The sequence below is a fragment of the Nansenia antarctica genome (genome assembly GCF_963989245.1).
Source record: "Nansenia antarctica genome assembly, chromosome: 4".
NCBI classification, from domain to species: Eukaryota; Metazoa; Chordata; class Actinopteri; order Argentiniformes; family Microstomatidae; genus Nansenia; species Nansenia antarctica.
Genome location: NC_137689.1, coordinates 17,139,837 through 17,165,479, shown reverse-complemented (window position 1 = coordinate 17,165,479; position 25,643 = coordinate 17,139,837). Strand labels below are relative to the sequence as shown.

General features: G+C 43.1%; 4 protein-coding genes across 4 annotated transcripts in view; 2 read left to right on the top strand and 2 right to left on the bottom strand.

Moving 5' to 3' along the window:
- The window catches only part of LOC308155753 (lymphocyte cytosolic protein 2-like), a gene marked incomplete at both ends in the record, with an annotated part of 6,661 nt that extends 2,102 nt beyond the window's left edge, over positions 1 to 4,559 (bottom strand). The window contains 7 exons of the mRNA XM_080529127.1: positions 225 to 237; positions 1,645 to 1,664; positions 2,622 to 2,688; positions 2,872 to 2,885; positions 3,233 to 3,446; positions 4,074 to 4,105; positions 4,541 to 4,559. Coding sequence (XP_080385253.1) covers positions 225 to 237; positions 1,645 to 1,664; positions 2,622 to 2,688; positions 2,872 to 2,885; positions 3,233 to 3,446; positions 4,074 to 4,105; positions 4,541 to 4,559 — 379 coding nt within the window. The remainder of the gene's footprint in view (positions 1 to 224; positions 238 to 1,644; positions 1,665 to 2,621; positions 2,689 to 2,871; positions 2,886 to 3,232; positions 3,447 to 4,073; positions 4,106 to 4,540) is intronic.
- Positions 4,560 to 7,378: 2,819 nt separating this feature from the next.
- LOC308156739 (putative ammonium transporter 1) lies at positions 7,379 to 11,667 on the top strand (the record flags this gene model as incomplete). The annotated part of the gene is made up of 10 exons (XM_080530159.1): positions 7,379 to 7,445; positions 7,865 to 7,954; positions 8,837 to 9,058; positions 9,453 to 9,535; positions 9,918 to 10,043; positions 10,321 to 10,545; positions 10,869 to 11,007; positions 11,123 to 11,205; positions 11,321 to 11,447; positions 11,606 to 11,667. The coding sequence occupies 10 exons, from the start codon at positions 7,379 to 7,381 to the stop codon at positions 11,665 to 11,667; spliced, it is 1,224 nt and encodes a 407-aa protein (XP_080386285.1).
- Positions 11,668 to 12,008: 341 nt separating this feature from the next.
- Positions 12,009 to 15,084, bottom strand: LOC308155151 (zinc finger matrin-type protein 2). The gene is made up of 5 exons (XM_080528401.1): positions 14,981 to 15,084; positions 14,600 to 14,723; positions 13,768 to 13,841; positions 13,509 to 13,654; positions 12,009 to 12,863 (listed from the first exon to the last, which is right to left on the bottom strand). The coding sequence occupies exons 1-5, from the start codon at positions 15,021 to 15,023 to the stop codon at positions 12,720 to 12,722; spliced, it is 531 nt and encodes a 176-aa protein (XP_080384527.1). The 5' UTR covers positions 15,024 to 15,084; the 3' UTR covers positions 12,009 to 12,719.
- A 5,025-nt stretch (positions 15,085 to 20,109) lies between these two features.
- fam53c (family with sequence similarity 53 member C) lies at positions 20,110 to 24,657 on the top strand. The gene is made up of 5 exons (XM_080530437.1): positions 20,110 to 20,293; positions 21,690 to 21,974; positions 22,307 to 22,364; positions 22,882 to 23,729; positions 23,928 to 24,657. The coding sequence occupies exons 2-5, from the start codon at positions 21,900 to 21,902 to the stop codon at positions 24,216 to 24,218; spliced, it is 1,272 nt and encodes a 423-aa protein (XP_080386563.1). The 5' UTR covers positions 20,110 to 20,293; positions 21,690 to 21,899; the 3' UTR covers positions 24,219 to 24,657.
- Positions 24,658 to 25,643: the final 986 nt, after the last annotated feature.

Sequence of the window (25,643 nt, the reverse complement as noted above, 5' to 3'; positions counted from 1 at the left end):
TAGATATATACTGTATGTACAAGGTGAGAGAGTTATAAATGCAACTATGACAGAGAACTAAAAAGGGGTTAGGGGTGGGATTAAAGCGCAATGTATAGATGAACTCTCACATAAGTAGCAAATGCTTTCACAATAATAATAATAATTCATTATATTTATATAGCGCTATATTTATAAAGCGCTTTTCCTCAAAGACACTGAAAAGTACATACAAAGCACCCTACCTTCTTCTTGGACCTGTTAATGACACAAGAGAGGTGGAAGGTGTGAGACAGATGTACAGCCTTTTATAGTGGTTCAAATATGATCAATAACTTCCACCAAAGTGAACTACCTTACCTCATGTCTTGTATCAGGTACAAATCTGGAGAAAAAAAACATGGGCATTACAATTTATGATTGTATGATTAGTTATTTTTAAACTGAGCGAGTTAGCTCAAAGATGGAATTATTTTTAAATATGGATGCTAGCAACAACCAAGAACAACAACAAACAATCACTATGACAACCACGCCCTCAGCCCCGGCACATAGATAGTTCACACCTCATGCTTATGGGGTCTGAACTTGTTTCTGTTCACATATTAGTTAACCACAATTACACACTTCCAAGGTATTTCTGTTGGTGAGTAGGCTGGTATATTTCTTTCCCAACTTCCCTAAGTGTGTTTATGTATAGAGCAGCCACTGAGGTTTGTGTGACTCATGTCTGTCTAGGGCTGTTGTGTAAGACAGGTTGAAGAGTTGGAGCTGGGGAGTATATGGAGGTATGAATGGTTGGATGCAGTAGTGTGAAGGTATAGAGGGTAGGGGATGGGGTGTATGGAGGTATGAATGGTTGTATCCAGTAGTGTATGAAAGTATAGAGATTTGGCCCTGAGGTGTATGGAGACAGGAGGGTGGAAGCTGCAGTCTATGGAGGGTAGGGTTGCAGTGTATGGAGGTATAAAGGGTGGAGGCTGTAGTGTATGGAGGGTGGGGTTGTAGAGTATAGAGGTATGGAGGGTGGAGGCTGTAGTGTATGGAGGGTGGGGTTGTAGAGTATAGAGGTATGGATGGTGTGTCAGACCTGTTGTTTAGAGGGGCTCCGCCCACTGTCGACGCGCTTCTGTTGACACTGGGCAGAGACAGAATGGTATGGTAGTAACAGTGAGTATTAACATGCACTACAGCTATGGCGTAGGGTGGAGGCAGTAGTGTATTTTGGTATGAGGCTGGGGTCAGACCTGATGTTGAGAGGGGCTCGGCCTACTGCTGAAGCACTCCTGCTGACACTGGGCATTGGCAGGGGAAGTTTGGGCATTCTGGGAGGTTCAGGGCTCCTCTCCTCTACCGGAGGCCTGGAAATGGAACAGTAGCAATGTCATTCACAGGTTCCCATAACTAAGAGAATTGTGATAGGGATAGTGGATAATATCAACTAGTTTCACATGTACAGCCCTTGTGACACTTGAGTGAAATCTCTGAATGCATGCACAACATACAATTACAATTATATACAATTACTATATACCAATGCACAGTTGTGTAAACGTAGAGTTCAACTAAGGAAGGAGGTGCGCTCACAGATATAGGAACAGAATGTTGATTCAGAATGAACGTGTACAGAAAAAACAAACTAAAGCAAAGAGGAGACTTCCTCACCTCCATGAATGTGTCGCCGGCTGTGAGGAATAAGAAGGGGAAAAAAGACACATCATACACATCATTGTGCAATCTGGGGATTTCCTCTATTTGCAAAGTCGGGGCTAGCCCAAAAAACTATAAATACTGTAGTCATGAGATCCTAGGAGGCTTACTGGTTCAGTAAGCACATAAAGGATCAGTACTATGTACGTGTATCCTTCTTTGTTTGAATTTGAAGTGGGGGCGAGCGAGAGGATGTGTAGTGTAAACCTACAAAAACGAATAAAAGATCACAGTGACGTAAACACTCACCCTATCAGCTGTGTTTATCTTCCGTGCTGTGTTGACAAACAAAGCAGGGCAAGAAGAATAAATAATGAAAACCGTCATTCCATTGTATTATCCTTATAGTTATAAACAAATGCAAGAATGCTCAAATCTGACAAAGATAAACAGTAAGTATCCTCGTTTGGCAGACAGTTTCTGCGGAAACAAATGCATGAATGAGGAACTACTGCGCCTCTTTATCACCCTCTTATCAATTACATGTCACAGAACCGTGTGTTGTAAGCAGGCAGGCGTCAGAACAGACAACTAGTAAACCTGTGCTTCAGTGAAGGCTAGTGAAGGTAGAATTCGGAGGACGGGCTCATTGTAAGGATGGAATGGAACGAGGAATGGTGTTTGATACCATTCCTCATTCCACTCCATGCATTACAATGAGCCCATCCTCTGATTTCGACCTCCACCAGTCTCCCCTGCTGTGCTTGCTGCATCTGGATCACTGGTGAGAGTACCTTGCCCTGGAGAGCCATTTTTAAAGACCCTTTCCAGAGTGGTGGGCTTTTTACTGCGGTCAACTTGGGGAGCTGGAGGAGCCACTAGAGACGAAAGACAAGATAGAAATGAGTACCAGCTCCTAAAAACATCCACAAAGGCCATGTTCACGGTATACTAAAAGTCAGAGATAAGCACACTTCAAAGAGTACACTTACTCTTGCTAGGGAGTCTGCCAGAGCGCTGGGGGGAGTGCTCTCTTCTGGGTGCGGGGGGCTCCGCAAGCTGTACATACAGGTAGACAATACTCATGATGTCACTATTACCATTGTTATACTGTAGTGACTACATGAGTACTGTCGAAGATACAGGGAAATAATGGAGGTCTAAATGACAACATGGAAGGAATGAGACGAGGAGAAGGGAGAGAAGGAGAAAAAGAGGAGAAAGGGAGAGAAGTACACTCACACTGCTGGGGCGACCTGCACATGGGAGTGGGGGACCAGACCCAGGGCGCAGAGGTGGGGTGGGAGGCTGGGCTCTCATTGAAACGCGGCGGTTATCTAAGCACAGAGACAGAGAGACAAAGAAGCCATGTTGCAAATGTGCTGTTTGAATGGTGGTGCCCAATGAAAGTGAAACTTTAAACAAAGGGTAATTCTTAAGGTGTAATTCCTCAATAGCAAATGTATAAGACATACATAGATGCTTAATAAGATGAGAGGTATTATGTGTGTTCCTTGTTGTGTGTGTTCTGTGTTGATTAAGACAGTGTTATATCGTCTAGTCTAGTCTAGTCAGTATCAGCTAGTCTAGTCTGAGTCTTTACCACAGTAGTCATTGTCGCCCATGTCGGGCAAGGCAGGACAGAGCGGGTGGGGGAAGTCATCAGGTGGCTCAGAAGGAGGGGGCTCATAGTCGTTGTCGCTGTCCCCGCCTTCTTCCTGCGGCACCTCCTCTGTTGGTGACTCGTAGTCTCCCGTACTACCCACATTGTCATCGTCATCAGCATCTGGACTCTCATAGTCGTCGTCACTCACGTCCTGCCAGGGACAAAACAGGCAACAACTGAGACACATCCAGAACGGGGGGAGGTGTTGACGGAATCAACACAGGCAATATAGTCACCCATCACTCCATCCATTACTGTCTTCATCGTAATAGATAGATAGATAGCCTCACAGGCAGAAAAGAAAACAGACAAAAAGACAGACAGACAGACAGACTTACAAACTCATCAGGTCCCCAGCCCTGCTCCTCTACAGGCGTATCTGCAGCTGAAATGTAGATTATTTTTGGTTTTTTGTAGGATGTGGGTGCACTTCCTAAATTGTCAATTTCTAATGTTATCGTACATCTATTATTATTATTATTATTATTATTATTGTTATTAAACATATATATTAAAAACGTTTACATATGTTCAGGCGGGACATTTTAAGTAGAACAGCGCAGCTGTCTCTCAAGTCGGTTTATGTTGTTTAAACTTCAGGCAGGGAGCAATACAGAGCGGAGCCATTAAATAATGCCAAACTTTGTATTACCATTTTCATTAAATATGATTAAACTGATGTAAGTTTCCTGACTGAAATTATTATTATTATTATTATTATTATTATTATTATTATTATTATTACAACATTGAAGATGCAAAACCATCAATACTGTACCTGGTTCTTGAAACTTTGGTGCTGCTGGGGATCTGGAGAAAACACAGAGGGAAAACCAGATGCAGAAGTGCTTACAGTACAGTAGATACAGCTTTGCTTCAAGCTGAAAACCTAAGAATGTCAGTAATAATAAGTCTATACCTTTTAAAGAACCCCCTTCTTTCTTCTTTCCTGTTTATTTCTCTGCAGATCTTGGAGATAAGTCTGCACAAAGAGTGTTGCAAACTTTTAAATCAAATCAAACTATTTATATAGCCCATGTCATACAGTGATGCAATACAATGCACTGTACATGCCTTTACATGCCTTCCAGATAAAAGACGTTTAGATAACATTAACATTAAAACACATTTAAAAAAACATAAAATGGTTAACATTGAAAACAAACACCAAGTGAGGGAGTCATGGGAAAGTCCTAGTCAGCTGCCATTTTTTGCTATAAAAAGAGCTTGCTCAAAATTGCTGACAGATTCTCTCAAAATTCATGCCTGTCACATGTTTACTATGGGGAGCAGTGATTGGTGTGTGTGCCACTGGGGCCGCCACTCTGACAGGATGTGGTAGAAGAGGTTTCAGTTTCAGACCCCGCTCTTTACCTTTTCTTCTCTATTATATGTATACATGTATGTCTGTATGACACCCACATGGCACTGTCCTCCACCTCGGTATATCTCTACGGTCCTTCTTGGCCACTCTCTCTCTCTCTCTCTTGACTTGACTTCCTGCTCTAAAACCCTCATGTTAGTCCTTGTTTATCTCTGTTCCCCTCCTTGTGACATGTCATCCTCTGTCTTCCCTTCAACGGGTCAGGGTTTGTAGTAACTTCAGGGGGATCAGTGTCCTTTACTTTGCCATACAATAGTTCAATATCTAACAGTTTATGTCAATATTTGACATTAAAATGATGCAATGATAAACACATGTATTATCTTGTTCAGCATTGAACATAATCGAGGAGAAAGAATGATGAAATACGGCCTACTCACGGTGCATCCAGTTTGGGGAATTTCAGAAGATCATTTTCAGTCATGTTCTACAAAATGATGATAGACAAAATATCAGTATAGACTATAGACTTCACTCCATCCTCTTGCACCTCTAAACAGACGTAAGGAAAGAAGGCCATGTATTTCATCTCACCAAGAACCTTTGTCCAGTCATGCAATTTTTCTCGATGACTTTGCTACAACCAGGCAAATTCCACTGTAGATGCAGAGAATGACAACAATGGAAATTGATACTGGGAAAGGTTATATAATGCTGATAAGCAAGCTGAGAATGTACATTATGATGTATGCTTTGCTTAAAATAACATAGAAATTACAGTTAAATTATTGTCTTTTCTCTTTCAATGACCTGAAAACAAACAAATGAACAGTGGACAGTTCACATCCTATTTAAAAACAACACATTTGATTTAGTTTAATGTTTATTTTAATATGAATAGTAGAAAAGTAATATATTAGTAATGGTAATAATGTTTAGTCTAATATAGCCTAATATACATGATGAAACAACATGAACTGAGAATTTGAACAAACGTTCCTCTTTAAATGTCCACAGAGGTCAGAATGATGCATAAAGCAGATCAGATCCAATGCTCTTTCCCTCCACATAATAAAACAGGAGCTAGCTCTGAAGTGCTTCATACAAAGGACTATCATGCAGATCTCAATATGGCAGTTAATTAAAATCAATTCATGTTTTAATTACCTGTTTAACTCAAAATATTGAACTTGAGGATCAAATGAACAAATCCAAGTCCTTGATCTGAATGTGCTTGAATATCCTTATGTTTTTATTTCAAAGTGATGTGAAACGGTTACTTACCTCCTGTGTCATGTAGTCTGATAATTGATGTGCGTTCCAGCCCATTACTTCAGTCTTGGACCGATTTCTTTGAAAACTCATCTCTCCCCCTTTGTCTTTTTCACAAGAAATTACAAGTGAAATATTTACAAAATCCTTAACAGGAAGAGTTATTGACCAAGAGTTGTTACTGTTACTGAGCAGTAATATCCATGCCCATGTTTGACTCTGAGGCCTGGCAGAAAATGGCTCCTTATGCCTTGCTTCTACGCCCTTGCTTACGCTCTGTCTGGAACTGAGAGGAAGTGTGTGTTCAGACAGAGGAATAGTACAGCAGAGAGGAGAGGCAGCACAACACTACAAGTGGTATCTAACACACTGACAGAGAACTAGTGACAGCCTATTTGGGTCTCCTTCCTCTTTTTATAAAATCAGGGCGGGTGTGATATCAAGTTACTGGTAGGTGAATGAGTTTCGTATGATCTGAAGTTAAGACAATACAGTGAGAAATACCTTTCAGTGCTTTCAAAAGTCGTCCAAGTGTTCTGAGACAAGAAAGAAAGCAAACTTCCTATTGCATTTCCTGTTGAGGTCAGTTGCAAATAGCAGGGGGAAGTAGGCCTACAGTTCCATATCACATTCAACACATGCTTATTAAAACAAATAGACTATGAGCTATATGATGCAAAATGTAATATTTGATAATCACTCAAATTAATCTTTACATGTAATGTTTGTTATCAATAGTGTGCCAGTTCAGTTGAACAACTCCATCACAACTTGATCTAGGCTATTTACAGAGCCACAGGTAAACCAATGGCTATAATTATTCATCTTTAGCTCATAGACATACCATTTATGAATCAGATGGAATACATACTGGCCTATGCAAGAAGACAATGAGTGGCCAGTCGTGAGCTTAGAATTATAAGGTTCTATCTCCGTCTAGGGTAGTTCAGAGATATTGAGCGTCAAAGTTTTTACATTCCATTATGTTTTGTGAGATGGAACCTTTGTATTTTATTAATTACTAACTCAAAAATGTCAACATTTAAGAAATAACACCACAAAGGCATTAATAAACACCTAATGGATCAGATAATGTAAAAAACTAAATGTTGACAAAAATGGAGATAGAACCTTATAATTCTAACGTCACGCAGTGTCAGTGTGAAAGTTTCTGTTTGGTTTTGATCCATTTCGACCGCCGTTGAGTCTCATAGGCGCGAGCTCATCGCATCTCGCCGTTCAAATCGGTAACGGTAACTAACGTGTCTGTCAGCGTCTCCTGCTTTAAGTCACTAGGCTAGGGTCACCTCGAACAACACGTCTTTTGTACTAAGGTAAAACAAGAGAACGTAATATATGAACGTGACTTCTTGTACATGTTTATTCAGCTAAATATGTATTATTTATGTATATGTATTCCTTATATCTAGTGAGCTAACCTCCTAGCTAGCGCCGCGGCTGGCTAGCTAAAACACGATCGTGTCGACATGGCCTTCCCCGACCCCGGAGCTGTCCACGATGCCTTCATCATCCTCTGCAGCCTCTGGGTGTTGTGTGAGTAACATTCATGGTGTCGTTTTAGGACTCTTTTGCAGTCTGTCTAATGTAATGTAGACTACATGTAACCATTAGTTTGAGATAAGTTTCATGTTCAGCCAACAGTCTGACCCTAGGAGTGTGGCTGGAAAGAGAAAGACGTTACATTGGTGTAGCTATGAGAACTGACCGTCAATGATGAGATGATGACACGAACAACTTTTATTGTAGATCAGTGGTTTTAACTTAGGTACTCTAACTAAGCCTACTTTGCAGCTTCTGATTGTTGTGTTGTAAAACCTAAGATTCTGATGATAAGTGAAGACAACGTCAAGAATTAACTCTTCAAGGGGTGTCATTAAATAGAATGGCCAATATCTGCAGAAAATATCCCAGATTGTATTTATTTAACATGTGTTACATGTTGTGTTGCGCAGGCCTCAAGTTTGGGTTTGCGTTTGTGGAGGTAGGGAAGACAGACCCTAAGAATGTCTCCAATGTCCTCTTCAAAAACGTATCTGATACATGTAAGTTGAATTTGAACTAGGCCTATGACATGATATCAAAATATTGTATGAAATGCGTCACTGCCACAGGCTAATAAAGTGCAACTTGATTCATTTGATTTAGTTCACCACACAATGTTGTCAATGGAAAATGTTATTATTTACATACAGTACACCCACTTGGAAACATTTATGTCAGGCATCCTGAATTACCGTTATTTGCAACATATTTAAAGGTTAGGCTAACTCGGAAGGGAAACCTTGTGTAAGTGTGCTTCATCTGTAAAGAATCATATATCACATACTATATAACTTAAGAGAAGTTTAAAAGCTAATCTGTTATCTGAGCCCACTGCAGCTGTCACATGTTCACCGTCACAGACCTTCATGTTGACTCCAACCCATAGACAAGAGGTTGCACGCTCTATGCTTGCATGTTCATGCAAGAGCAGAAGTAGTATCTCTAAACAGCATAGCCTAGTTGTTTCCACTTCCTGGAGACTGCTGTGGCAGGGTGGGCGTATGAACTATTTTAACAGGTCAAAGAAGATCACTCTTGAAATGAGTAGGTTGGAATATAGACATGGCAATCAGATCTTTTTTGCTGAAAAAAAAGTACCGTGGTGTTTTAGGGCAACTGACAAAAACAGAATTAGCATATACTGTAGGCCTGCAGTGAAGCTCACTATCATTTTTCAGCATATTGAAAATGGGATGGACATTGGCTCAAAGTAGCTAATGTTTTTGTTGGATTTTGAGACAATACCAACTTATCTTGTAAGGAGAGTTAAATACCACAGCAACCACAGATAGATTGTGGGTTGTAGGCCATTGACTCAGAATCCTCATTCTGCTATATTGACTGTATTTGCCCCTTTCTCTGTCCCCTATTCGTGTCTACAGTTGTCACCATGGTGGCCTTCTGGCTCCATGGTTACGCATTTGCCTTTGGGGAGCACAACACTTTTATCGGCATGCAGTTCTTCCTCACTCTGGACAACACCAACATGGTGCACTTCCTTTTCAACTACATGCGCTGTGCAGTGGCCACCACTCTGGCCCTGGGGGCCGTCAACGAGAGGACAGAGCCCATTGGCTACCTCATGGCAGCTTATGTATTTTCAGGTACTGATTCTAAAAAAAACACAGTGCCGGTGGGCCTACTCTGAACGATCTTAATGGTTGTTATTGTAATGATTGACCACCAAGTTACATTAATGTCATTTAGCAGATACTTTTATCCAAAGCGACTTACAATAAGTACATGTGTCTAAGTAAGTGAAGCAACTATACATCAGTCTTAGTAAGTACAATTTATAATTTACCGTGATAAAAACAAGTGCCATCGGCAGTCACAGTGCTAGAGAAAGGAAGAGAACATGTCTTCTTTACGAGGCTATATATGTTTTTAACAGTGTAATGATGAAGTATCATCTGTACCCTCTGTAACTCTTTTGCCACTAGTGCGAAATGTTGATATACTGTAACATTTGTGTTGAAAGTGTCTGTTTGCTTCCAGGGATTGTCTACCCTATTGCTTGCCACTGGGTGTGGGATCAGCAAGGCATCTTCAATCCAGACTCCACCTCCTACCCATCCCAGGTGGGCACCAATCACATCCCGTCCCATTCTCAAATTTACACAGTATTAAGGTACTGTATACTGTATATACAATAGCCTGGCTCCAGATTTGTATGGGTGGAATCCTAACTCAAGGTCTGCATGTATAACTCTGGCATGGAAAATGTTTGTGATTCAATTTAAGCGTGCAGATCTCAAGTTAGCGTTCCACCCTCAGTGTTTTAGGCTTTGGTCAATTTTTAGGACTAGTCTTCTATTATAGAAGCTGGCTAAGGCACACACATCGGAGCATCTTGAATTGCGGTGCTACTGTTTGCAGCAACTTGGCGTCTGTTTCACAAGCTCCAAATGAACTCCACTCATCCTCTATCTTTGTCTGTTATGGTGTGTCATTTCTGTTTAGGACTATGCAGGCAGTGGGGTGATATTCTTGCTGGGTGGTGCTGCGGCTGCCGTATCTCTGCGGACCATTGGGCCACGGACTGGGCGTTGGAGTCCGCATTTCAAACAGAGAGATCACAGCCCACCTGTGAGTCATCTAAAGTACTTACCAAACACAGGAAAACATACAGTACAGTAGAGATATGGAGGTTTGTTACCAGCAGTTAGGGTTAGGGTTAGGGTTAACCCATACCAGGTTTGGGTTAACTGCCATGCCATGTGATTCAATATGCTCAATTTACCTCTTACTCTCTCTGCTGTTCATCAGTGAGTCTTTTTTTATTGATTAGATGATTCAGTTATGTTCCTCTGTATCCCCTCCACCAACTCCCTCTCTCTGTCTGTATGTGTGTGACTGTCTCTAGATGGTGGTGCTAGGGGGCTGCATGCAGTTGCTGGGCTTCCTGGGCCTGGTGCTGGGCTCTCATCACCGGGCCTTAGTCCCTCAGGAGGGCCAGGTGCTGGGCCTGTTGACTGTCAACCTGCTGCTAGCTGCTGCCGGCGGGGGACTCTACGGCCTCATCATCCAACGCTTCATCGAGAACTACTATGACCTGGACAGCCTGCTCTGTGGAGCCGTCGCTGGCATGGTAAACACTGTTGCTAGCGGATACTGTTTTGACTGATTTGGAATCACGCTGTTGTGAGGAGTAGCCCTGCCCTTGCCTGAGACTTATAAGCCCAAATGTCGCCATCGGACCATGAGGATGTCCTCTTGGTCTAATGGTGTACGATCTGGCTTGGCATGTGGGAGACCAAGGGAGTGAGCTTGTACTGTATGTGTTGATCCATGCATCATCAAGAAACAAAACATTGTTTTTATGTTGATACAACATAACATACAGTCTTTTTTTTATTGTAATGTATGCTTCCAGGTATCAGTGTTGATGTTTGTGTGGTATACTGCTTCCAGGTGTCAGTGTGTGCAGGAGTGGACACCTTCATGCCAGGTGTAGCGGTTATGTGTGGAGTCACTGGCTCTCTCATCTTCCTGGCATTTCGCGTCTTATTCACTGTCATCAAGGTGGACGACCCCCTCAACATCATGTCTGGTTGGTGTCTGTCCCTAACTGGTTTCTAATCTCACATCTGTTCTATTCTGGCATCTTCCGTCATCTCCCCAAACCACATTGTATGTATCATAATCTCTCTCTCCATCTCTACCAGCGTATCTATTTCCCGGGGTCTGGGGTCTGATATATGCAGGTCTCTTCTCTGATCAAGGAGTTCTAGGAGGAAGAGCTTCCCAGGTGAGCAGAGATAACTGAATGACCTCTAAATAACTGATTGCATTGGCACTGATCACACTTCAGTCTGCAGCATTGCCTGACCGGTGCTGCCTCTGTTTGGTGTTGTTCTATCCAGGTGTTGGAAAACAATGTAATTGTGGCACTGGTGTTATTCTTCTGGGCCGTGGCTATATTGTATCCTCTGCTGTCCCTGTTCATGTGTTTCGGGGTGTTACGTGTCCCCCGCTTCATGGAGAAACAAGGTGAGCTAACCCCCCCGGGCTATGTGCTGTCATTTCACTACCTGAAGTTCAGAGGAAACTTTCTTACATTTATGTTACGCATGTACGGTGTATGTACGTTCTTGTTCACCCTGACATAACAGGTTGATAATGTAACAGACCTTTTTTCTGCCTAACAGGAATCGACAAATACCGACACATGCTAAGACACCCTCATGGTATGAGAAAGTTCCTAAACTAACCTCAGACCAGTGCGTCTCCCCATGAACTCAGAAGAGAGGAAAGACAACCCGGGAGAATATTTACAAAGACAGCGTCTTAAGTTCATAAAAACATTTGTTACAAACTTCATTGAACATTGCTACTCTTTCTGTACATTTTCAGATTTTACAGTTATGAACTTCAAGAAAAGCATTGCTTTTACAGGCATTTTGCTTTTAACATTCCTCTGAATGTTAAAGATTCAGAGGAACCTTTAACTTTATAACTTAATTTAAAGGTTCCTCTGAATCTTTAACATGTCCAGAAACCATGAATTGAAGACATAGAGAAATATAAAGGAAGAACAGCAAAACATTTACAAAGTAAATCGGTTTATTATATGAATCAGTGCTAACACAAACATTTTCTCTAGAAAAAGAAGCTCTACAGCACATTTTCCACACATGTCTAGGTGGCATTTATTACAGGAGCTGATTGTTGTGAGTTATAATTGAGGGACCCAACAGTCATAAAGGCAAAGATTAAATGTACTGTACAACAACCCACATCTTTGATTTAAAATACATACAAATTGAAATAAAATAAACAAACAACCACTATATATTTTTGCACACACTACAGAAATACTAGATACTGTAATGCAATGAGTGCAACAAAGTCATACTGTGACAAATGGTCACAAGTACCGTAACTGAAGCCAAAGGGATCTTGTTATAAGATACAGAACAAACAAAAAAGAACAAAAATATCACAGTGGACATTTGGCCATGTAGGTTTGATATCAAATACCCAATAAGTTACAAATTGTGTTATGTTGACAAATTATTCCAGTAGAAAAAAAAAAGATCTTTCCCATTCTACAAACCAAACGCTGGTCCAGCGTTACTCTGGCTGTATCTTATGCTCATGTATGTATATAACTGTGTAATCAGTGACTGATGAATCGTGGGAATAAAACACTTCACATGCATCCAGCCATAGAATAACACAGACAGCAGCAGTGGTTCACTGTGAGTGGCCGAGTGGGAGAAAGATTATAAAGGGAGGTGTAAAATGCAGGTAGTCTTTGAGTCAGTGACCCTTCTTGGAACCACCAAATCCTGAGAAGCCCATCACAGCAGCCATTTCGTCGTCCTCCTCGAAATCCAGATCTTCCTCTGCTTTACGCTTCTTCTCCTTCTGCTTCTCCTTCTTGTAGGCTTTTGCTTTCTCTTCCTAGGAGAACAAGAGGCAGGGATCAAAGTTAAGAGTGTTGTTTGTTGAACAGAGATAATTTGCACCAAACTCAAGTGTTATATTTCTGCTACCAACTAAATCAGACAACTTGATATAACTATAGACTTTCAATAAATGTTTTATTCAGAGAGATTGATATATCCAATGTGGTTTCAGGATATTGGAAACTACTGAGTTATAGAGACCGGTCAACTAGTTTTACACAAAAATGGACTGACTTATATAGCACCTTATTCCAAAGCGCCTCTCATTCACCCATTCACACACACATTCACATACCAATGGCTGAAAGCTACCATGCAAGGCACCGGCCCGCCCATTGGGACAATTTGGGGTTCAGTGTCTTGCCCAAGGACACCTCGACATGTGGCCAGCCGGGGTTTCGAACCGCCGTTCTGCCAACCTTCCGATCATTAGAAGCCGGCTCTACCTTCGGCACCACAGCCGCCCCCAACACATCCTCTAGCCCGGCTACAGATGTTGATGCGCTTTCGCCAACTCCTAGGACGATCGTCATCATGCCATACATCTCACGTTTGACATGACAACGACAGGGGAGTTCACTAAAGCACATACTGAAAGCCAGCCTGACAGTATCCCTGCCCGCAGCGTCCATTGACTAACCTCTTCTCGAAGTTCCTTCATGCGCTCTTCAAAGTCATACTCCTTCTGCTTCTCCTCCATCTTCTTCTTATTAATCTCGAAGCGTCTCTTCACCTGGTCCAATGAAGAACGCTCCACACGCATGGACATTCCCAGGTTCCTCTGGTCTGCACAATAACAGGAGAGAATTTGTTACCAATAAGGTGTACTATAATAAGATCTACAGTAAATTAATTAGGTTTATTGTGAACGTTTGAATGACAGTGTTGTGCATCCTCACGTTTTTTTCCATTGATGTGGTCCAAGAAGTTGATGGAATCTTTCACGACACAATCACACACATTGCAGTAGTAACTGAGTGGGAAAATAGAATAACAGGTTAGCACTTAATGCCTGTATTCCACTTAATGCCTGTATTCCACATAATGCCTGTATTCCACATAATGCCTGTATTCCACATAATGCCTGTATTCCACATGTTCAAGGACAAGGTACACATCAATGATGTCTCATCCGCAAACTACACAGAATTTATCCATCAGTTTCTCCATTATGTGACACATGCAAAGCTGCATACGGCTCTCTAGCATGTCTTTTCTGGCTCCGTCCTCATTTGCAAAAAGTTTAAAACGTTTTTAAAATTGTTGATTAGGGTTAGGGTTAGGGTGAATGCAAGTGTAGTGATGCAAGCCTTTTTTTTTTTACTTTATTTGTACTCTTCTTGTACCCTTGTAATACCTGACGATGTAGCATTTTGGGAATTGCTTTGAACCAAGTCATACTAGACATGTATGTCTGGCAGCTTGGTGTTTGTTAGTTTGTCTTGTGTATAACATTGAAAAACTGAAAATGATATATATACTGTATATATATATACAAAAAAGATCTCATCCGGATCATTCTCAATATGCTTAATGTGTTCTTCCTCAACCCAAATATTGAGGTGAGAACAAAATTATGAACTTCGTTTGAATACCCTTTAAATGCATCCTTACATCCTTCCTTGAAGAAATCAACAATCTGGCAGGGTTTAATTGGTAAAAAGAAAGCATTTGCTGTTACAAATTACAACCGTGAGGTTGTAAAGGGCATCCTTGGAGAGCCTCTCTTACCCGCCCATCTCCGCCTGTGGTGTTGTCTTAGTGATGACGATGGTTTTCCCCAGCTTGGACTCCAGGTCCACCTTGTAGTCCCTGTGTCGCAGGAGCTCTCGCTTGACTGGGGGCATTGGCTTGCCTGGATATAGGGGGACATAATGATTACCACTGTTAAGTCCTATGTGTTCAAGACATGTGATTACTGGTCATTCCTCCTATAAGTATCACTGATGACATAAATTGAACGTTTTACTTCGAAGCTGTCAGTTTAGAGTTTGCATTTCCTGCAATATTTCATCTACAGATTACCAAGTAAATTCCACAATTTGAGATAACTTTTACATTTCTTATGTCCAAAGTTGTTGCTGGAAATGTAAACTACTGAAGCATACTCACCATCTTTCTTGTCCCTCTCCTCATCCAGACGTTTCTGAGCCATCTGTTCATACTCATCTTTATCCCACTTCCGACGAAAGTCATTCTTACTGCTATTGCCACCACCACCACCACCACCACCTCCTCCTCCACCACCACTGGACTTTACCAAAAGGAAAACAAGGAAAGAAGTTAGATATCAGACAGATGATGACGATCTATAGTATTGACATACTGAACTTTTGAATGCTACAAAATCATACTTCTTCTTGAATGTAACTTGCGATTATAGTCATACTGACACAAAGACAAACAACAACAATGCCAACAACTGGTAGACAGCACGTTAGCTAGGACTGCCAGCCACTATGAATGAATGAAGGCTATATACACTATCCACTATACTATACTATACAAATAAAACACCTGAGGTTTATATCTACGACTGGGGAACTTACAGAATCTAACGCTGCTGTACTTTAGTTACGATATGCACAAGTAAATGCACTTATTATACCATACTGAAGTCGTAAATATAACACGTTAAGCGAGAAAAATTACTCAAATAGACGACATACATACCCCACTGCCTGACGCCATCTTGTATCTCTAATGCAGTTGCGGAATACGACACTGTCGCAAAGCCTGGGGGTGAAGTATATCCAGCTGGACCCTTCTCAAGTCAATCGTAGTTTTGGTTTACATGCCCAATTTAGCAAGTATATCAAAAAGCGAGAGATGGTGTTAACAGTCTCTGATATAAAGCCTAATCTGTGATTTTGAAACATAACCCGAAGTGGTAACCCTGCCATCTCCATAACCCCTATACTGAACCAGTAACAAAATAATTTAGACCATGACCTATATCTTAATATTATATCAAAATGTATCATTATTTTCTGATAATCATCTGATAAATAAAGAGATTGATTTAGTACAGTTTAAATGAATATTTAAATAATATATATTAATATTTCTTACTACAGTGAAGGTATGGAAGCCACACCCTGCCCCGCCCACGTGGGCTCACCTGGCCCCGCCCACGTGTCACCTGGCGTTCATTTAAACCTGTCCTCAGAAGCAATGGCGTGCTTATTGTTTGCCTGCAGCCTGGTTCGTCATGTCAACACGCGTAGGAGCCGCATTTCAAAATCAATTTATGGAGCCGAGGTCTGTATAGTTTGTTCTCAATTTATCCATCCTTTTGTGAAAAGCATCACTGAGAAAACAAGCCGAAAATGCCATTGACCCGACATCGTTTGGAGAAATTACCGACTGTGCTATTTCCAATTAGTGTAGCATGCTGGCAATCCCTCTTTCTCTAGACCTTTATTATAGGCATTTTCTATAGTAGCCTACTAATATATATATATATATATATATAGTAGTAATTAAAGAATATAGTAGTACTACTAATATTCTTTAATTACCCACATTCATTTTTCAATGATGTCCTAACATCTGTGTCCACGTGTGCTGCTAATTTAGGTGTTGGTCAACGCCTCTGTGGTCTGGCACCCCAGATCTTCCTCCTGGCTTCAAAACCAGAGCACCTTCTCATTCATGCAGCCCAGAACCCTGGCTTCTCCCAGGCTGTAGCTCTGTGTATGATAGCCTGGTCAGGTAAGCAAGTGAAGTGAAACTTTATTTATATAGCGCCTTTCGTACACGGATGCAACTCCACGCGCTTTTTAAGCAAGGAGAGACCAGTGTGTGTGACTGAACTACCTGGATTTGCTTCTGATGCAAGACCTTTGAACATGCATGCTTTTCCTCCAAAAGATCTCTATCCAAATAATACAGTAGTCAAGTATCCGTTACCTATCAAAGAAAGGAATCCACATGTCTGTTTTTTTTCTCCCTATTTCATATCGTCTTTCAGTAATGCTTCCCCAAGCATGTCTCCCAGCACTCCCACTCTGCATGAGGACAGAGGATGTGCCCCTGCTGTACACAAGCCTCGCAGGTACAGTATTGTACTGTATACCAGCCTCTACCGCGTGGATGTCTACTCTTGATGTTTCATGCCACCTGTAGTTCTCTGATAATTTGATCTCATGTGGTTGCTTTCCCCGGTCAGATCCTCCATCCTGGAGAGGTGCATCCTGAGGATGTCCACATCTAGTGTGGCTGTAGGAACAGAGGACATGGATGGAATAAGGAGGTTAGGAACCCACCGATGATGCTTCAGAATCTTCTTCTGTTTTAAGGACCCCAGTACCCCAGCCAGTTGAAGGTTCTGTTATTTACTGGTATTTTAGAGTAGACTATGCTATCTTTAAAGCTGCTCCGTCTTCTAGGGGCCAGTCAGGTATGTGCTGGAGCCCACGGAACTTGGACCCAGACCACATAGAGGGCAACGAATCAGTTCTGAAACGACGGCAGAAACAGATTCAGTACGGCAAGAACACGTCCGGCTACCAGAGTTACCTGCAGCAAGTTCCCAAGTATGAGAACGTTTTCCACTGTCTGTGTCTGCATATTTAAACATATTTCACTAATTGGGTCGTATAGGCAATTTCTAATCTAAGGGCTCAATACATACAATCCTGCTTATGGGATGGGGTTAAGGAAAGCTTCTCTGAGGGTGATGGAAGTCATTTATAATGTGCTTCAGTGGCGGTAGAGATCGGAAGACAGGCTCATTCCAATGCATGGAATAAGGAGTGATTTGATACGATTCCTCATCCATTCCATGCATTACAATGAGACAGTCCTTTGATTTTCCCCTGATGTGCTTCCAACCCATCTATCTACTGTCCTAGGCGTCTGAGGATCCCTGGACTTCATCCATCCACTCCAAACAAGTATAGGAAATACAGCCGGCGATCCTGGGACATGCAGGTGCGGCTATGGCGGAGAGCTCTGCATACGTGGGACCCCCCCACACAGGGGGAGTCTGAGGGACAGGACCCAGTTGACCAACTGTAGGTATTGGATATGAGATGTTTTTCACAGTTGTAAATAGTATTTTTTTTTCTTTGGCCAAATGTTGACCATCATGTATTCTTGACTATGCAGGCAGGGGCTGCTGGAGCAGATGAACTGTAAGCTGTATGAGGACGGTGGAGATGAAGAGAAGGCCGGGGATGAACAGAAGGCCAGAGAGAGAGAAATGCCATCAGACTACAACATGTCTCTGACCACTAAACCTACTGGAGTGGCCTTCAACACTCCCTGGATGTCACCAGAGGTATTTCTTGCCGTTATAAATCTGGTGTTATAGGACCAGAAAGATGGACGGGTTTGATATGAAGATGCTGCGGGCGTGTATGTGTGTTTGTTTGTACTATGTATTGTACATACCTACGTACTGTATGTGCTAGGCCTTGGATTAACTGTATCTGTGTTTGGAGATGGATGTCAGTTCAGTGTGTGGCTTTGTCTCTCTGTAGATGGATGTGTCCAGTCCTCTGGTCCCATCCTTGCAGCCAGGCTTGGGTTACTCCTTCAGGGGTCACCTGACGGCTGAGGAGAACGTGTTGGGATGGCTGAGATTCCTCCTGGAAACTGACCACTCCCACAACCAACAGGTGCATGAGGAGATCCGCCCACTGTGGAAACCATACTGTTAATGTCAGTCATAGTAGGGTATCTTCAAATCAGGGGTGAACTTGGTGTTGAGCAGACTGAGGGATGACTGTGCAGTCGAACATGGACAGAGCACTTTGCGATCGTGTCACTTAAGGGTCACTTTTTACACGTTGTTGTTTTGTATCAAACACGTTATTTAAGCAGTATCTGCTTCACTAGTCATCAATGGAAATGCATGATATGTGTTTATTTGGACCCACGGTAATAATCAGTGTTTTTTGAATTGTTTATTTGTTCAATGTTAAGTCTTCTCTGTCACTTGGATTGTTCTGTCACTGTCTCAGAAAGAAAGTCACTCCTCACCGTCTCAGTTCTGTTCTTGTCTCCTAAATCTTCTTTGTTGGACTTTTACTTTTGGCCCACCTGCCATTCACCTTGATCATGTGTTTCATCAGTCCATTATCTGTCCCTCAGGCTCTCTCCACTAGGTCTTCTATGCACCATCCTCTCTGTCTAACACCTTGCTGTTTTTTTCAAAACAGAATTTTGATGGGGGAAATATTGTCACTTTGTTTTGTAGGTTTTTTTACTTTGTGTTTCTTCTAAATTGTGAACTTAAATACTGATGCAAAGCAAAACTAATAAAGATTTGTTCAAAACTGAATGTATTTCAGATGTCAATCAGTCCTTTAACTAGTACAAGAATTGAATACATGTAATGGTGAAGTTGATGGGATTCTCTCTGTCCCACACCAAATATTCTTGAGGTGCTATAATAGCCTTCTCACCCTGACCTGTTTGGTTTGGAAACAATCTCCATTACATATCTCAAAGTAGTAAATAATAGCTAATGCATTTTCCCAAGGCCTTTTTCATTATCATTAGATTACAGGTCCTGCCGAAACATCTCTGGGCATGCAACACTAGCTGTATTACACTCGGTGTACACAAGGTGGCAGGCTGGTTCTTTTTTCTTTTTTTTATCGACGCCACACCGTGGAGAATGAGACACCAATTTTCAAGCAGATTGATTGCCCGGAGTTGCCAATGCTCCTAGCACTCCATGCCATAACTAAATAACGAATGAGTTTCATGCTATTGTCTGCATGAGAGTGATCGGGGGCCATACTATCATGTCTGCCATAACTAATATGTTCTATTTAGTAAACAACCGGCACATCCATCCATTTATATCATGAACTACAAGTCCCACACTTCATTATAGCCATGTCGGCTTAGACCAATTTGTGCGATTTTTTTAGGGCATGATATTATACGATAATGGAACCTTGTGATGCTTTACGGTTTTTGTAATACATTTTTGTTTTCATTTGGTCTAAGATCACATTGAAGAACATTGTTGGCCAGTTTTAGATTTTGTGTTAAATGATCCCTGAATCCTCCCACTGCTTGGGCGCCCCCCCCCCTTCTCGCTCACATCGTAAATGTTATTTATGAATTCCAATCGCTCACGGGCGTGTGAACGTTGTTTTTTATTTTTTAAATGGACGACGGTGTGAATTGATTGTACGCGATGCTTTAACAGAGACGGAATAATATTTCGGATATGTTAAATGAAAAGTTGATTCTATTTCATTGTTAATTTCATTCATGTTCCAGATATTGTAATCAACCGAACGGGTCCGGTACATGTTATGCTTTTAATAGGTCAATCCATCGGAGACCCGTAGATAGACCCACACACACTAGCGAGGCTAGTCGCGAGCTGCAGAGGCTCCGAATTGGTTTATCCTTCACGAGCGGTCTGGTGGTGGTCTGGCTGTGGTCTCGGTCGTCAAGGTAAGAACAGAATTACATCCAAAAAAAAATACAAAATAAAGGTTAACGATACCAGCTTCATTGATAGGAAATATAACGTAGCCAACGGTACTATAGCTACTGCATCATATTCTGCATGGCCGTGTTTTTGCTGCTAGCACGCGTCCTAGGAATCACCCGTGCAGCGGTCCAAGGGTGTGCAGGCAGCGAATGCATTCATTCTGCTAAGCTGCTTTCATTGCAGATATTGCGGGGACCACAGGCACTACCGTTACATTGCATGTATTGTTCATTCGTTCCAGGAAAGGTTCGGATATTGCATGATCACTAACGTGTATGTTGACGTGTGTGAGCAGGTTCGTTGACTGCACTAGGAGCCAGAGCAGAGCAGACAGATGTCAATTTGCGCTTTGCGTTAAGCTAACCCCGGTTAGCTCTATCAGAGAGAGGAGAGCTTGATTGTCTCAGAAGAGTGCGGCTTGGAGAATCAAGCTGCCTGCTCGAAATCAACAGCTCGACTAAATCGCTAATGCAATTCCTAAATAGCTCTAGTTTGATTTCACGTCTGGCTTTGCACGCCATACATGTATTGTTCTGGGTTACTATGAGGGCCCGGGGTTTATCTATGGGCAAAGCTAGTAGCGGCTAACGTTAGCCAATAGGCCTAGTATCACCTGAATTTAGAGATAGCGTCGCCAGCAAGCGATTGGGTGAGTGGTGTTTGTTTTTTTGGACCGACCTTCAAATCTAGCTATGATAAGGAATCAGTTGGGCACTTAAAGCTTGCTGGAAAAGGTTGGTGATGATGGGACTTCAAGCCAGCCAATTAGCTAATTGATTTCTAGCGGTCTTCCCAACCCCCCCCACCCCACCAGACAGTGGTTGCTTGGTAGCTACTAATATAGGCCTGATATTTATCTCACCCAATGAGATCTAATCAACCGTTGTAGCTGGTTAATAAGACTGGACCTCATTAACCCCAGGAGCAGCAGGCCTCCTTGAGTTTGCATGCTTAACCCAGACTAGACACCTGTCACCATCCTGCCTGTACCCCACAGTGTCAGAACACATGTCTGTTGGCTCCTTCCTGTAGGTTTGCTCAGTGATTGAGCATTTATGAACCTTCTTTTGTCTGGGGAATTTTTCAAAGTGTGTATGTAGACGAGTGCCTTATTCAGGGATTCTTTACTAGTATAGCAGCATTATGAAAATGTAATCTAAAAATCTGCTTGAACAGGCCTCTTCGTCAATGACATACTCTGTTCAGAATACAATGAGTGTTGTTACCAGTGTGTGTTGAACTTTTAATGATTATTAATAATTGATGGTATTTATATAGTGCTTTTCTAGGTGCTCTCTACATTGCATAGGGGGAAAATACCTCACCTCACCCCACTGCCGCTGCCTTTCCCCTCAGGTGAGTTGACCCCAGTGACAGCCATGTCCCAGTGAGGCTGGGGCAGGGCAGCCTGGCCCACAGGAGTCGTGGAGGTGCCAGAGACGCTCTGCCACTCACAGTCAGACGGACGAACAGATCGAGGGACGCCCCCCTCTTCCTCCTCCTCCCTCCCCTTCCCCTCTGTGTCCCCCGCCGCCCCCCACCTCCCCAGCTCCACGCCACCATGCCATGGTTACGCTGATCTTGGAGCGCCTGAGGAATCATAGTCTGGACGGCAACGCTCACCAAAGGGCCCTCAACGTGGTGCGGTGACTTAGTCGCTCACTCTTTGCCTGTCTTAAATCATAAACTTTGTCCAGAAACGACCCCTAGCTTAGTCCCTAGACACTTTTGTAGACCTGAAAGGATTGGACGGTTATTAACAAGGTAGCAGGCAGTAATTCTTCCCTTTTACTTATCCAATTGTGTTCTATCTACACAAGTGTCTAAGGGGTCCAATGGGCTATGGTGTTGTTTCTGGACTGGGCCATATTTCAGTCCTCATCTGAAATGTATGTATGTCTGTTCACATGTCATCCTATGGTCTGTTGAGCCTCTCTGCCATGTTCCCCTCTAAATGAGTGTCTGTCTTTCAGTCTCTCCTGGACCCCAACAACCTAGGGATCTGCCTGTCCACAGATGGATTGATGCCTGGTGAGTATTTGATTTTTAAAATATTTTGGTTTATTGGAGTTAGAAATACCTGTAGACAAAGCATAGAAAAACATAGTTGTTAATGAATGTAATAACAAGGATAACACAATAAAATCTAAGACTTAATTTCATTGTGATCCATTTCGGAAGATTTGGCAGGCAAGAATTTCACCTCTGAAAGTGGCAGTTCAACTAGCTTCCTGTGTGACTCCTTATTCGACTTCTCTAGTAACACTAAACAGTCCATGCTATTGTTAATACAATATTGTCACTATTAGAGTAACTACAGCATAACTACACAGATGCGGTGTGCCAAGTGTTACCCTTCCTTTTATTTAACCTATTATCACCCATTTGGAATCTTTCAACCTAGCAGCCCACTGTGCTTCATGCAAGCTTCATCACAGTTCTATATACTACTCTATACTGACATTTAAATAAGTTGGGGAGTTAATCTAATCTAACATATACCTCAACAGTAGTTTCTACTAATAGTGTGATTTCTCTCTCTCCATAGAAAGCAGTTATTGGCAGCTCTGCCCTCCCTCCAAGCCCAGCCTGCAGGGCGTGCTGAGCTCCAGCTTCCCTCCCGGCCCAGTCCCCTCGGTCCCCCCTGACACCCACCTCCCAGAGGGGGAATCCCTGCACCGGCCCCTGGTCCCAAGCACCTCAGCAACGGACCTGTCTTTTCCCGGTGCACCCCCTCCCCCCCCGCCTCCCCCCAAACGCCACTGTCGCTCACTGTCCGTGCCAGAGGACCTTTCACGCTGCCGTTACACCTGGCGCCCCAGCGCGTCCAAGGTCTGGACACCCGTGAATCGCCAGTGCCACAGTGGAGGGGGAGCGGGGGGGCCCTGTCCGCTACGTGCTCCTAGCTCTTCTCTCAACTCCTCGCTGCATTCTTCTTCCAGCCCCACGTTCTTCAGCCTTGCTCTCTCCCCCGATTCCCCGCTGCCCTGGAACTTCCCCTGGGACCCCAGTGACGCCGCTGGAGGAGGCGGTGCCTGCTGCTGCTTCTTCCCCTCGCCGTCGTCCTGCTCCTCCTCTCCCTCCCCGCTCCACCCCCCTCCCCCGCCACACCGCCGCTTCTCCCTGTCCCCTGTCCTTATCAGAGACTCTGCCGCCCAGTTCCTGCCCCCGGCGCCGGTCCCGCCTCAGCGAGCCGCGCCCCCTCCGCCTGTGCCTGCGTCGCCCTCCTCTGCCTGCAGTACCCCGTCCTCGCTGCGCAGGGCCATCCCCCCCCAGCTCCCCCGCTGCCACTCCCAGCCCTGCGACCTGCTGCTCCTCAAGCCAGGCCTGAAGAGGCGCCGGGACCCTGACAGACCGTTCGCCCGACCCGTGCTGGACTTCACCAAGATGACACAGGTAAAACAAATACAAAAATTGTGTTTCAGGGGAAATGAAATTAGTAGGAAGTTTCTGTACAGATGAATGATTTCAGATCTCTACACCATGTAGAATGAAGCAATCTGTATATGTATTTATTTATTAGCCAATGCATTTTAAGTGGCCTTGTCTTGTCTGTTCTCTTACTGCAATTGCGCTCTCTGACTATGTTCCCAGACTCGCAGCACAGACCCGTTGAGCTGTATGGAGCGCGGGGGGAGGATGGCCTGCGGAGGAGATGTCTGCATGGGTCTGGAGCCCTTCCTAGGGGACTTCAGAGGCTCATGTTCACCAGCCGAGGGGCTGGGAAGGACCAGTATCGGACCTCTGAGCGAGAGTGACGAGGAAGGAGAGGAGGGGGATGAGGATGAGGAAGAGGAAGAGGACCCTGAACGAGACGGAGGACAGCAGAGTGTCTTTGAGAGGGATTGTACAGAACTAGATTTGAACTTAATCGAAGAAAATTAAAAAAAAGTCTTGTTAAAAAGTCGGAGGCTGTTTTTCCTTTTCCCCCCACCTGGACGACCGCCAGCATTCTGCACTCCTCCGCCCCAGCCCTGCTTCCTCTTCATCCGCAGCAGGGCTCTCAGGAACTTGTCTCCCCTCAGGGGGATGAGCTGGGGTACGATATCTCCTCAACTATGACAACGGTGGTGATGATTTGACTACTAGTACTACTAAGGCAGGTAGCCATGGATGCTGTCGTTCCATCAGAGTAACATTCCAGAACCAGTTGCTGAAACATTTGTGTGAATAATAATCTGAATACTGGGAGAGGCCAGCTATTCCCATAGTGTGTGTTGGATGTCTCCTTAATACACCCCCACCCCACCCCCATCCCCTCAGAATGACCTGGACGGGACTCGCGGGGGAAAACTAACTAAACAAGCTTCTGGTCAAATTGCTTTCTTTCTTTGACAGAGCAATCTCCTCGATTGTCTATTTTTTTTTCCGGTACAGTAGTAAGAATAGACTTTCTTGAATGATGGTGATGAATTGAATATCTGTGTTTCGTTCAGTTTGATGCAAAAAGGCAGTATGTCATTGCAGTTTTCTTTCTGCGGTCCTTATAGTTTCTGGTAAACAATCCATACAATTCAGCATAAGCCTTAAGACACCGTATTTTTTCTGTAAAAAAAAAAAAAAACACAACTATGAAAAGGAAATGAATTGTGTAGCTGTTGATACTAGTCATTTTGTTATTTCTTTTCTGCTGTTTTCTTAATATTTCTTATCTATACGACTCATTCCTCTGAAAATAGAGATGTATAGACATTGATAATGAATGCACTGTGTTTGACAAGTTAAACAAAACTTAAAAATGGAAGCAACCACTGTATTCTGAGGGCACATTGTAATATTGTATTATACAGCGATCATTTGTTGAAAACAAGTTGTGTGAAGATGGTAGCTGGGAGACCCGGGACAGGCCATTGCTGTCTTTTAGAGGTGTTTTTTATTGTATGTGTTAAAAAGATGGCAATTTCAAACTCGGTTTGTGTATAAATAAAGTTTATTGGAAATTATTTTACAAGGAAAGGAAAGAAAGGTGTCCGTGTCTAGCTTATTTATGGAAATGATTAACAGTGTATCGTTTACCGTGTCTGAGTGAGGGTGGAGAAGGGGTCTGGGTGGGGTGACCATGGAGAAGGTGTGGGTGAGAGTGGAGAGGAAGGAGGGGTGACGGAGTATTGGTGATGGATGACTGGGTGACCAGGGAGAAGGTTTCTGGTGAGGGTGGAGGGGTTACCATGGAGAAGGGGTCTTGGTGAGGGTGGAGGGGTTACCATGGAGAAGGGGTCTTGGTGAGGGAGGAGGGGTGACCATGTCTCATCTCTGCCCAGTATTTCAAAACTTTTAATCTGGATCAGAATGATCCAGATTCTTCTTTGC

Excerpts from the sequence above, each read along its gene's own strand:
- LOC308155151 (XM_080528401.1), bottom strand. The coding sequence starts at position 15,023 with ATGGCTCAGAAACGTCTGGATGAGGAGAGGGACAAGAAAGATG. Across the intron at positions 13,842-14,599 it reads CCACAGGCGGAGATGGGCGG|TTACTACTGCAATGTGTGTG; the intron begins GTAAGAGAGGCT and ends TTTCCCACTCAG. Across the intron at positions 12,864-13,508 it reads TGAAGGAACTTCGAGAAGAG|GAAGAGAAAGCAAAAGCCTA; the intron begins GTTAGTCAATGG and ends TTGTTCTCCTAG.
- fam53c (XM_080530437.1), top strand. The coding sequence starts at position 21,900 with ATGGTTACGCTGATCTTGGAGCGCCTGAGGAATCATAGTCTGGACGGC. Across the intron at positions 21,975-22,306 it reads ACCAAAGGGCCCTCAACGTG|TCTCTCCTGGACCCCAACAA; the intron begins GTGCGGTGACTT and ends TCTGTCTTTCAG. Across the intron at positions 23,730-23,927 it reads ACTTCACCAAGATGACACAG|ACTCGCAGCACAGACCCGTT; the intron begins GTAAAACAAATA and ends CTATGTTCCCAG.